This window comes from Gekko japonicus, unplaced genomic scaffold, assembly GCF_001447785.1.
Source record: "Gekko japonicus isolate JY-2015 unplaced genomic scaffold, Gekko_japonicus_V1.1 scaffold104, whole genome shotgun sequence".
NCBI lineage: Eukaryota > Metazoa > Chordata > Lepidosauria > Squamata > Gekkonidae > Gekko > Gekko japonicus.
In genome coordinates, this window is record NW_015176454.1 from 682,930 (window position 1) to 696,657 (window position 13,728).

At 44.7% G+C, this 13,728-nt stretch overlaps 1 protein-coding gene across 1 annotated transcript in view; it reads right to left on the reverse strand.

Annotated features, from left to right (window-relative positions):
• Positions 1 to 13,728, reverse strand: part of DACH1 (dachshund family transcription factor 1) — a 543,478-nt gene that overhangs the window by 286,614 nt on the left and 243,136 nt on the right. The window contains exon 2 of the mRNA XM_015426898.1: positions 3,439 to 3,554. Coding sequence (XP_015282384.1) covers positions 3,439 to 3,554 — 116 coding nt within the window. The remainder of the gene's footprint in view (positions 1 to 3,438; positions 3,555 to 13,728) is intronic.

Genomic DNA, 13,728 nt, shown 5'->3' on the forward strand with positions numbered 1-13,728 from the left:
AATTAAAAATACTGTGGCCCTGTCCACACGAGGGCTTTTGGGCCGGGAGTGGGCTGGATTGGGGCCGGAGCAAATGGGCATGATCCCACTGCAACATCTGGGGCAGCGTTGTGCACCCGTCCCCGATCTGGCCCTTCCCCCGAAAAAACACATCAAAAATGAACCACCTACCGAGGTAGTTCATCCACGACGGCCACATCAACACCGGCCGTGGGATCGCCGGCCCGTCTTTCTGCCAGCGCATCCCCGGCTCCTGCCTGAACTGCGCATGCTCAGACATGTGCAGTTTGGCAGTCTCCTGTTCCCCTCCGTCGCTTCCCCCAGCATCTGATCGTGCTGGGGAGGGAATGCGCCGCGGCTCAGGGGATCAATGTGATCCCGCCGTGGCGTGTTTCTTTTGGTGCGGCTTTCAGACGCCGCACTTCAGCCCGTCCCTTTCTGCCCCATGTGGCAGGGGCCTGTATGTTGTTTTCCCTATCCCCCATGATTATTGTTAGTCCAACTGTCATGAGTAACTGTAAATCGCTCTGAGCCCACAGGTGTGTGGGAAAAAGCGATCAATAAATTGAAAGTATCATCATCATCATCATCATCATCATCATCATCATCATCATCATCATCATCATCATTATTATTATTGTTGTTGTTGTTGTTGTTGTTGTTGTTGTTGTTGTTGTTGTTAGGAATAAGACCCGTTGTGGAAATAAATACAACGAGATCTAGAAAGAGGCTCTGGGAGAGTGCTTTGGCTTTGGGCAAACAGTGTCAATTTGCTGTGGCGACCTCAGCAGGGTATAATGACAGAGTCCACTGTTTTCTCCAGAGGAACTGATCTTTGCTACCTGAAGAGCAGTTGTAATTTTGAGTGATCTCTAGCCCTCACCTGGAGATTGGCAGCAATTGTTACCCAGGACGAAATGGCTGGTTTGGAGGGTGGAGTCTATCTACCTGTCTGAGGTGAGGTCCCACCCTTCCGCAAACCCCACCCTCCCAGGCTCCACCCCTCAAATCCCCAGGAATTCTCCAGCCTGGAGTTGGCTACCCCATCTCCTTCCCAGCTAACCATCAACCTACCATTATCTGCCCCTTTGACTTCAGCCCCAGATGACCAGAGAAGCATATTGCAAGATTCTTTCTTGATTCCTGGCAACCAGATAGCAGCAATGAGGGCTGCTACAACCATTACAGAAACAATGCCATGAGCAACCAAGGCAGGTTATGAGGCACCAGTGATTAATGGAAATAAATAATGTAATTGTCACCACATCTACTTATCATCCTTAAAAGAATCTGACATAGATGTGATGTTGTGTCTCCACTCCATGGCAAAGCAAGTAAATCTGTGCAGCAAACATGGAACATGTGTGTAATGCATCAGGCATGTTGGCAAAACTCAACCACTACCCAGTAATAACGGAAATGAAGACATCTGAATCTTGGAGAAGTTCGAAGTCATGGTGTATGACCAGTCTACTACAGCTGTACAGGTCAACGATACACAATGGGAATTCACAAAAAAGTATTTGGAGAGAAGATCTATATAGGCCCATATAGTCTCTGTGACTTCGTGTTGGCTCTTACTCAGTTTCTGAGTTGCTTGGGAGGATGGCCGGCAAGCTGCTCCCAAGAGAAGGTTTTCATTCACATTCTCCCAAGTTCTTATCTAGAAAGCTGACTTGTTTTCCTCCACCACTGAGTACCAGGTGGAAGGCCTCTCAGTATCTAGGATGTAGCTTTGATTATGTTATTTTTTTTACTCTTACCCAGCAATTAGGGTATAAGATGCTTAATTTTAGCTATGCATCTCATCTTGAGGTCTGGCTAAGTTTTGATCTGTGAGTGTTCGAGACCCAGCGGATGGGAGCTCAGCCTGTTATTTCTGTCAGCTTGAACATTGCTTGTTCAAACTTGTAAGCAAACCTGGATCTTGCATCTAGTTTCCTTGGAACTCCTGGTCAGAACCTGAAACAAGGCCTTATTATGTGCTGGGCTTCTCCATTATCTATGCTACACTGGCTCTTCATCCATCCTCCCAACTAGGGTGGCCAAGTCATTCTGACTCACCGGCGGGGGAGTGTAGCTTGGGTCCGGGAGCTGCCGAGGGACGTGTGAGGGATGTGACCATAGAGTTTTCCCTCCAGCGATTGGGCCCACGCCCGCAACATGCTCTACGTGGTTGCATAACTTCCTGTGATGCACCCACGCTGCGCTTCGGGGGGTGGGGTTCCCCCCGGGGCCTGATTCCACGGCGGCGGAAATCGAGCCTCCAAAGCGAGGGTTTACCCGCCACCCGCCCCCACTTGGCAGCCCTACTCCCAACATTGCATCCATTCCGAAGTATGATCAGATACATCTGTGCCCTTAAAACAGAGATCGTTAGGAACGTAAAAAGATAGGAAAGCTCACTCAATCTGCTAGTCTGCTGTGTGTGTGTGAAGTGCTGTCAAGTCACAACTGACATACGGCAACCCCAGTAAGGGGCTTTCTAGGCAAGTGAGAAGCAGAGGTGGTTTGCCACTGCCTTCCTCTGCAGAGTCTCCCTTGGTGGTTTCCCTTCCAAGCCCTGCTGAGCTTCTGAGATCTGATGAGACCAGGGCTATACCATGTTGCCTTACACCCCTCTAGTTTATTAGAGTGTTGGGAAAATAGTAAGGAGAGGAAATGAACACTGAAATGTCAGGTATGTATATGGCTTTTCAAGAGTGGAGACCTCATTCTTTGAGAACAGGAAGCAAGCTGCCACAATACAATCAGTTACAGTATGATTCAAGAATCAGTGTTTTGTTTGTCCTGAAATATCGCTGAAATGGTTCCAAATATCTGACATGTAAGACATGTGGCTTGGGGAAAGAAGCATGGGAGAAAAATAAAACATCTATCAATCATTCATTAAAAGTGCAGAGAAACCTTGGAAACTAAGGTTACAAAGGGATCACAGATACTCACTGCTGGAACTTGAAGAAGGTGGCCCTTCCAGTGTCCTGAAAACCAAAAGACTAGACTTTCTACCCTCACCAGACCAGTGACCATCAGCATGATTTTGAACAGCAACCAGTTCTAAACAGGGATGCCAATTTAGTGTCACCTCAAGGAGGTCAAATCAGTCAATCCTAAAAGAAATCAACCCTAACTGTTCCCTGAAAGGCCAGATACTGAAGCTGAAGCTCACATACTTTGGCCACCAAATGAGAAGGAAGCACTCACTGGAGAAGACCCTGATGCTGGGAAAGACTGAAGGTCAAAGAAGAAGGGGACGGCAAAGGATGAGATGGTTAGACAGTATTATCAATGCAACGAATATGAAATTAAGCAAACTTTGGAGGATGACGGAAGACAGGAGGGCCTGGCATGATGTGGTCCATGGGGTTGCGAAGAGTTGGACTTGATTGTGAGACTGAACAACAACAACTACAGAATAGTAACCTACAAAATCCATACCTGTTGGCGGAATGATTCCCGGAGACATGAGACCAGGGACCGAATGCGGCATGATGTGAGAATTCTCTGGAGAGGTGACACTTTGAGTCCGCTTAGGAGGCCGTCCGGGTCTGGAACTGAACGAAAAGGAACAAACAAACAAACAAACAAAAAAACTTTACAATTAAGCTGTTGTCTTACACATCATTTCAAAGTTGTTTCAATTGGTAACATGGACTGTAAATAAATTTGTTTCAAGGACGGTTGCTTTTGCAGTTAGATGTAATAGACTTCCATCACTAATTAGATTACATGCAGAATTCATTTTCCTCATTGAAGATCAGCCGCGCTTGATGCATAATTCATAGCCTGCACCTCGTTACCTGCTTCTTCATATTAATATCTATACACAGTTTGAATTGCCTCGTTTGCATATGCTAAAGTTCTGCATGCAGCCTTCAGCACGAAAATTATGCACTAACTTGTAATAATTATTACAGTCAGGCTGCTATTGATTTATGAGACTTTTAAAAACCAAATATGTGTAGTACTTGTAATGAATGATATTTTAAGGTTCTTCAGGAAATTAAAAGGCAATGGCTGCCTAAGGAAATGTTCTGCTTGTTTGATTTAATACTACAGTTAGCTGGGAGGTGGAATGAAAGAGTGATTCAGACCTATAGCACATTTTTCGATGATATGTTTTATTACTTCGCACTACTACCCTGATATCTAGATGATAAATGACAATACATATCTAATATGTGAAAAGGTCTTGCAATTTCTTTATTTTTTGTCACGTGAAAGATAAAGTCAAGTTATCATTTAACCCTTATTCTATTTAAAGCAAAAAAATCTTGCTTTAAATATGGGGTGTTAGTCAGAAGAGACTTTGAATAGTTTGTAAGGCATCCTTGACAAATTGTACCCCTAGCACTTTACATCTGTTCTTGGGTGAATTCGTAAGAAGGAACTGACTATTCTCACTATCCGCTAAACCCCTTAGTCAAAAGACTTTCCCCAGAAGGTGGTAACAGAACATAGATTTCACCTTTTTTGGCACCCCATTTGCAAAAGAATTGTCTATTGTACAAAATCCACAGAGAAGTTGCTTGACAGTGATTCTGCAACAACAAAAAGAATATGAAAACCTCACTGTAGCCATTCACATTCAATAACCGTGGAATCCTATGCAGAATTACCGCGGTCTAAGTCCAGTGAAGTCAATGGACCTAGACCGGAATAACTCTGAATAGGATTGTGCTATAAGGCAAATACAGAGACTCGCATAGAAGAGCTCTGCCATTCCAGCAAGGAGCAACAGCCATTTTGCGGCGTAGTGGTCAGAGTGCTGGACTATGATCTGGCAAAGCCGGGTTCGAATCCCTACTCTGCCACGGAAGCTCAGTGGGTGACCTTGAGCCAGCCCCACACACTCAGCCTGACCTACTTCGCAGGGTTGTTATGAAGATAAAGTGGGGGGCAGAAGAATAACGTAAGCCGCGTTGGGTTCCGATTGGGGAGAAATGTGGGGTCTAAATTAATAAATAATTTCAGCAACTATAAGCAACTAAAAACTTCTGAACTTTAAAAAAAAATGATGATTCTTATTTGACTTGCGTACAATCCAATGGCTCTAAAGTACATACAGGCACTCTGGTTCAGTGATGGGGTTGATAGCTGCCTCAATTGATAATTGACTGTTCATTTATTTCTTGTAGCCCAATCCAGAAATATGGCTGCATCACCTAACAAGGCTGCAAAACGTCTTGCAGTTTGACCAAACAGCTCCAAAACCAAAATCTATTTATATAGCAGAGCTAAATTCCACTGTTGTGCGGAAAGACCATTAAAAATTCATACATCCGTTGCAAGGAAATGGCCAAAAAAAATGTTACCGCTAAAGCGTTAGCTTTGGATATGAGAAGGCCACCTTCAGCTCTCCCCTCGGACATGTGGCTTGCTTGGTGGCCTTTCCCAATCAACCTAACATAGAAAGAACTTCATGTTCACTGACTTATGCTCCTTAGAGGAATGGCATGGTAAAACCCTGAGAAAGTATGATACCGTGTAACCATATAAACAGGGAGTTCACACTTGTAATTTATTATCTATGGATGGAATGTTATTCTATCAATTCTTGTCCTAGAGAATTGCAGGATGAAGAGTCTAGCAATTAGTATTTACACAATAAGCTGTCCTCCAAAGGATGTTAAATATTAGAAGTATCTTGTTTATCTGTAAGTCTGTTCTTAGATGCAAGACATCTGTAGCACAATGCCCTTCATTCACTGTGAATATTGGATCATCTTTGTGTTTTGAGACAGCCATGATTTTTTTAAACTACAAACCATCCCTAATAAACGAATAACCATCAAAGTACAGGGCATTTCCTTGGAGTTTAATGACTCAAGACCTTGGGCCATTAACCTTAACTGGTCATTAATTCCCAAGTTAATGACCTGAACTGAGGTCATTATTAATATTAAAAGCCAGAAGATTTTTGTTTAGTTGAATGTGGATTTCCCCCCCCTCTTGCTAAAAAAAATATTATTTTCTAAACATACTGAAAACATTAAATGAGAAAGAAATTATTCCATTGTGGAATAAGAAATCTGTAGTAATAAATTAATATGCCCAGTATTCTTGGGAATGTTCTCTCTGGCCTACAATTAAAATAAATACACTGATTAGATACCAAACTGCTTTTCTACACATAGAATGCATCTCCCACTGACAGAAAGGCTGTTGTATGCTTTGGGCTGAAGCAAGAAAAATTAAACTAAATCCAAAAATGTTGTTCTACTCACGCAAGCATAAGTACTATCACAGAATATATCTTACTGTAGAACCAGGGCTGATTTATCCATTAGGCACTCTAGGCACAGCGCCCATGGCCCACAATACTTTTAAAGGCCCGTGAAAATGTTTAATTTCTTCTAAAATCAGAAGGGGGGGGGGAATGCACTTCCAGGGCCAAAGAAAATGTTTTATTTTTTTTAATCACATCAGGAAAAAAATTGAAATATTTAGGGCCCATGAAAATCTATTAAATTTTGCCTACAACGGACAAAAGTAAAATGTTGAAGTATTTAAAGTTATATCAGGAATAATTTTAAATATTTCTATTATTCTGGTGGGTGGGAGGGGCCCATGAAGGCAAAAGTGCCTAGGGCTCATGAAAGACATAAGGAGGAGGGGGAGGAGGAAATTGGATTTATACCCCGCCCTTCACTCGGAGTCTCAGAGCGGCTTACAAACTCCTTTCCCTTCCCTTCCCCACAACAAACACCCTGTGAGGTAGGTGGGGCTGAGAGCTCTGAGAGAAACTGGGAGAGCCAGTTTGGTGTAGTGGTTAAGTGTGTGGACAAGCTCTGGCACAGCTGTTCCTGGAAGAGCAGTTTGTGTCAGAGTTCTCTCAGCCCCACCCACCTCACAGGGTGTCTGTTGGGGGGGGAAGGAGTTTGTAAGCCGCTCTGAGACTCCAAGTGAAGGGCAGGGTATAAATCCAATCTCCTCCTCCTCCTCCTCTTCTTCTTCTAGAACAGCTCTGACAGAACTATGGCTTGCCCAAGGTCATCCAGCAGCTGCAAGTGGAGGAGTGGGGAATCAAACCCAGTTCTTCCAGATTAGAGTCCGCATATTTAACCACTACACCGAACTGGCAGTAGTAAATTTGAAAAGTACCTTAGGATTGGACTTGATCAAAAGTCATGTGCTGCTACAGCAAAAAAAAAAAAGGCTAAGTTTTAGTAAGTCTACTTTAAGAGATGCACAGCATCCAAATCATACAATGTTAATAGACCCACTCTAAGCCATCCATGTCAGACCTCACCAGGAGTACAGGACCACATTATAATAAAGATACAACTAAATTGGAATGTGTTCAGAAGAGAACAAGACAGGAACTTGGAAACAATTCCTGTGAGGAAAGGCTGAAAGAACTAGGCATGTTTAGCAAGCAGAAGACTGGATAGACATATAATCAGGTTGTGCAAATAGCTGAAGGGCTGACACATAGGGGACAGATTTAGTGTGGTCAACTCTGGCTTAAGAACATAAGAGAAGCCAATGTTGGATCAGGCCAATGGCCCATCCAGTCCAACACTCTGTCACACAGTGGCCAAATATACCAGGTGCCATCAGGAGGTCCATCAGTGGGGCCAGGACACTAGAAGCCCTGCCACTGTGCCCACCACCCAAGCACCAAGAATACAGAGCATCCCTTGCCCTAGACTGAGAGTCCCTATCTATACCTTGTGGCTAATAGCCACTGATGGACTTCTGCTCCATATGCTTATCTAATTCCCTTTTGAAGCCGTCCATGCTTGTAGCCGCCACCGCCTCCTGTGGCAGTGAATTCCATGTGTTAATCACTCTTAGGGTGAAGTACTTCCTTTTATCCATTCTAACCCGACTGCTCAGCAATTTCATCGAGTGCCCATGAGTTCTTGTATTGTGAGAAAGGGAGGAAAGTACTTATTTCCCTACCTGCTCTATCCCATCCATAATCTTATAAACCTCGATCATGTCACCCCTCAGCCGTCATTTCTCCAAGCTAAAGAGCCCCAAGTGCTTTAACCCGTCTTCATAGGGAAAGTGTTCCAACCCTTTTATCATTCGAGTTGCCCTTTTCTGCACTTTGTCCAATGCTATAATATCCTTTTTGAGGTATGGTGACCAGAATTTATGAAATTCCTGGAGATTTGAGGCAAGCACTTGGTGGAATTTGGGAAGGTGAGGGAATTCAATGGAAATCTTTATGATACGGCACAGTATCTACTTTCTGAAGCTGCCGTTTCCTCCAGGGGTCACTGATCTCGGTAATCCTGGAAAACTCCAGGCCCTATCTGAAAGCTTGCAGTCCAAGGAAGACATTCCCCACTGCTCCAAAGATCAAGGCTAAATCTAACGAATTTAAGTTGCAGGGGGCTAGATTTAAACTGAACATTCGGGAAAACCTGATACAGCAGTTAAAAAATGGAACCAATTTTGTGAGGATAGTGTGTTCTCCCTTATTAGAGGACAGATTGAACAGGGACCTGTCCTCTAGCTTTGCATTGCTTCCCTAGGTCATGGGACTGGATTAGAGAGTCTACGAGGACCCTTCATCTCTATAATTCTAGCATTGTACAAGTAGAAGAGAGCAGGAGTCCAAGCACCTTAAAAAGACACTAACAAACTTTGTGGCAAGGTAGGAGCTTTTGTGAGTCACTGCTCACTTCTTCAGAAGTGCTACCGGACTCTTGCTCTTTTCTACTGCTACAGACAGACAGACTTAACACAGCTACCCGTTTCATTGTGTCTTCCACGAGCGTTTACAGAACTGCACTTGCACCTATTTTCCTTCTGCTTGTTCTTCAGATCCAACCACTATGAATACAAAGCAGGTTAAATCCAAAGACCTCTTCCGTAAACAAAGGAGCGCGGGGAGGACATTTTACTGACTCCCCATTCCCAGTACAGCCTCTTCCCCCCACCCACCCCCAAGTCATATGCCAACGTTGTTCCTGAGGGTTTCCCTAATGCTACCCAGTAGTCACTCTGGGGGCAGTTCAGGTGGCTGTAGCAAGAAGGACTACCTGGATCTGCATTCCCCTGTGTGTGTGAAATCCTCCCATTGTCTTTATTCCTCCTCTGCAACTGACGGCATTCACTTGCTCTTCTTATTCTGTTTTCCCCAAATAAAAATAGAATCTGTTAAGACAGCCTGTGTTTCCCCCAGAATGCTCAGGTATAAAGGGACTGGGGTTATGTGTAGGCAACTGTTACGTGAGCCAGGCTGCATGTTTAACTGAGAGAGGCGTAAGGGTGTGTGTGCATGTGTGTGAGAGAGAAGGATAGACAAGCAGGGCTGCCAGCCACACGCTGCAACCCCCAGGACTGGGGGGGGGGCAGGCATGCCAGTGTGATGCCTACATGCTGTCGCTTCTCCTAAAAACCAGACAACATGGCACACTCTAGGAGTCACAAGAACTCTATGGTAAAACCCAGGGCTTTTTTTGTAGAAAAAGCCCAGCAGGAACTCATTAGCATAATAGGCCACACCCCTGATGATACAGCTCATTAGCATATTAGGCCACACCTTATGCCTTCCCTTGGCTTGCCTGGGCACCCCGCAGTTGTGGGGAGCCCGGGCAAGCCGGCCCTTGGACAGGCCGGGGAAGGCACGGGGAGGCATTTAAATGCCTCCCCGATCCTTCCAGGGGGCCCCCTGGACAATCTGCCTTGGAGTCATGGGGAAAGTCACTCTCCAGGCCTTCCCTCTGTAGCCACGCACGTAGAGGTTTTGGCTGTAGTGGGCGTGGCCAACTCTGAAGCCAGCCGACACTCCGTTCCTGTGCGTTCCTGCCCAAAAATAGCCCTGGCCATCTCACAGAGTTGTTGCTGTGAGGATACAATGGAAGATGGATCCTGCATCACTGGTCCTGCATAGGCTGGTCCTGCATTGGGCGGGGGGGTTGGACTAGATGGTCTGTATGGCCCCTTCCAACTCTATGATTCTATGATTCTAAGCTGCTTTGGGTCCCCATTGAAAAGAAAAGTGGCATATAAGTATCTAAATAAATTCAGGATGCCACTGTTTTACTGCATAACATGTGATAAAATATGGAATGGGGGATTTTATATCACTCAGGGCAGCAAAAACCTTTTGGCAGAATAACTATACCAGTTCCGCAGGGCCTGCAAGATGGAGCTCTTCTGCCAGGCCTTTGAGTAGAAGCCGCTGCCCTACTATACCACCACCGTCAAGACATCTTAATGGATGCATCAACGAGGCCTGAGGAAGAACTTAGAAAATACTGAAGATCTGACAAGCCGTCGCCACTGGATATGTACGCTTTGGGAGTACCATCTGGAACTGCGGTGATACCATCTTGGATCTAGGATATTAGTAATTGGGTAGAGCACTGTGGTTTTTATATGTTTTTATCTATGGCAGGGCTGACGATCTGCCTCTGTTAGCCGCCCTGAGCCCACTGGGGAGGGCGGAATACAAATGTAATAAATAAATAAATAAACTTTCCCCTTGCATCAAAGAAGCAGAAATTATGCAGAATAACTTTCCCCTTGCATCAAACAAGCAGAAATTATGCAGGGATGTGGCCACAGTTCCGGATTGAACTGATAAAAACTTGCAGCCCGATATTTTTAAATGTATCGACTTTGCAAAATTAAGTAAATTTAAAATTATGTAAAGTTAAGTAAAACTACTGCATTCCTAGCTGCTAAAGAAGGCGTTACATTAAAGAAGGTGAAATGCATTTAACAGATTTACTATGACTTTAGAAAACACAATACACTGTGAACATGAAATCTCTATTGCTGCAAGTCCTGTGAAAGTTAACTTTTTTTTCCTTATTGACCTACTAATAGTTTCAATGCTAACAGTTTAGCAGATCAAATTAAACAAATATAAACATTTTGCTTAATGACATCAGCAGCCAACACGGAACATCTGTGTTTTACTTTAACAGTGATCAGAGAATATTCTTTTGTTTACTCTACGGATAATCACAAGGTTTATATTTCTGCATTCAATTTAAGAGTGTGGGGGGAAAATAATAAAAGACCAAATTACCTCCAGGGTCCAAAAAAGCAATATGTTACAAATACGGGATCCCCCCCCCTTTTGTAACCATGGTTAAACAATAGAAATGAACTTTCCCTGAACTTTTTCTCTTTTAATGGCCGGGTCCGTGTTGACCCTCTCATGAAAACGGGAACCTGATACTATCAAACTGACTGCTGCAAAAGCAATTAGATGCAACACAAATTACATCCCCCCCCCCCATTGTAACACTAATTTCAGGATCTCATAAAAGCCCATGCAACTGAAAACTATTTTGGGCGCGTCACCTTCCATTGTTTTAAGGCAGTGCAAGTACACCAACCAAAACACTAAGGAGAAAACTTATACAGCGAATATAATACCGTTGTGTTTTTGTAATTATAACACTGCAACAACACAATAATTGCAAAGTTTTCCTCCCCACCCCCCCAAAACCCAAAAGGACATTGGATGAATCATTAGCAACCAGATGGTTCCAGCCAGTCTAGGATCAAATGAGCTTGCATGTGAATGAGGCATGTAATTAAATTAGCAAGCCTTTCTTCCAAATACTTGAAAGAGGAAAGGTGCAGTAGCCATTTTTAGAACGTTGATGAAAACGTGTAGTGGGGGGGGGGGGGGAACTCTCTTCTGTATATCAAGGGTGACTCCTTCCACAGTGCAAATGTGCTGAATTGTCATCTTAGTGGCAAATAAAAATCAATGAATGTTTTATTTGTAGTTGGGTTTGTTCTGTCCTTTGCCCTTAAAATGGTATTCGTTGATCCTGTGGTACTAATACATTGGTGCAAAGGTTTCCCAGGTTCACTTCCTGCCTGCCCCTACCAGCGTTCCCTCTAAGCTGAGATAGTGTGAGCCAGCTCAGTTTTTTAGCCTCCAGCTCACAGAATTTTGCCTCAGCTCAGGAAGGGACGGCTCCGGAGCACACTAAATTATGCAGCCGCCAAATGGCTCGCTCACAACTTTAATGGCAGTAGCTCGCAAAGCAAAATTCTTGCTCACAAGACTCCACAGCTTAGAGGGAGCATTGGCCCCTACAGATGCCATTTGACTGGTGCACAAAGACCTTACAGGTGAGATAGTACAGAAGAAGAGATTGAGAAGAGGCTGCGAGTTTGATGACTAAACCATCTGCTGTTTCCTTTAAATTATACCATTTTATTCTCTCCCACCCCCATCCAGGAGGGGGTAACTAAGAGAATAGATTCCATTGCTGTAGGATTGGCTGGCTCCCCAGAAGAGCCAGTTTGGTGTAGTGGTTAAGGGTGCAAACTCTAATCTGGGAGAACCAGGTTTGATTCCCCACTCCTCCACTTGCACCTGCTGATGTGACCTTGGGTCAGTCACAAGTTCTCTCAGAGCTGTTCTCTCAAGAGCAGTCCTCAAAAGAGCTCTCTCAGCTCCACCTGCCTCACAGGATGTCTATTGTGAGGAGACGAAGAGAAGGAGATTGTAAGCTGCTCTGAGACTCCAAGTGAATGGCGGGGTATAAATCCAATCCCTCCTCCTCCTCCTCCTCCTCCTCCTCCTCCTCCTCCTGGTATAAATCCAATCCCTCCTCCTCCTCTTCTTCTTCTTCTTCTTCTTCTTCTTCTTCTTCTTCTTCTTCTTCGTAATGTCCCATGGATGGGGGTGCCATGAGTCAGTTCCAACTCAATGGCATGTTCTTCTTCTTAGCATAGCACATAAGGAGGCATACAAATCTAGTACATTTTTATCCCACCTTCTCTCCAAAGAGCTCAGAACAGCATGCAAGGTTCTCCTGTCTGCATTTTATCCACAACAACACTGTAAGGTAGGCTAGGCTGAGTAAGCAGTCTAGATTCAAGCAGTGAGGTTCCAGGGCACAGTAGGAATTCGAACCTGGGTCTCCCAGATCCTAATCTGACACTCTAAGTACTACAAAACACTAGCTGCCTCAGCAAGGTGCATCAGCTATACAAGAGAGCTGAGGTGTACACATGTAATGAAAACAGCCATTTTGTTCCTGGGTTAATTCTAGGTGAGAATATAAGAACATAAGAGAAGTCATGTTGGATCAGGCCAATGGCCCATCCAGTCCAACACTCTGCGTACAACACTGGCCAAAACCTAGGTGCCATCAGGAGGTCTGCCATTGGTGCTGTTTTTGGATCTTTAAAGCCCTAAGGGGGTTGAGACCAGGATACCTGAAGGCTGTGCTTCCCAATATGGGCCTGTCCAGACATTAAGGTTATCCATCTAGCCTTACGTCTGTGGCCTTGGAGGACCAGCAGGGGCTTTTCCCATTACAGCACCCCAACTGTGGATTTCCTTTACCCTATGTAACACTGTGGTGGCTCAAGTGGTTAAAACACTGAACTGCAGGCTGTGGAAGGTCGGTAGTTCAGCAGTTCGAGGCCTGGGTTGCCGCATGACGGAGTGAGCTCCCGTCTCTAGTTCCAGCTCCTGCCAACCTAGCAGTTCGAAAGCAAGAAATTGCAAGTAGATAAATAGGTACCCTTTCGGTGGGAAGGTAACAGCGTTCCGTGCGCCTTGGTGTTTAGTCATGCCGGCCACATGACCACTGAAACATCTTCGGACAGCGCTGGCTCTTCGGCTTTGAAACGGAGATGAGCACCACAACCCTAGAGTCGGATTCGACTGGCTTTCGAGCAAGGGAACCTTTACCTTTGCTTTATGTAACACAGTGGGCAACTGTTACGTGAGCAACTGTAGGCAACTGTTACGTGAGCCAGGCTGCATGTTTAACTGAGAGA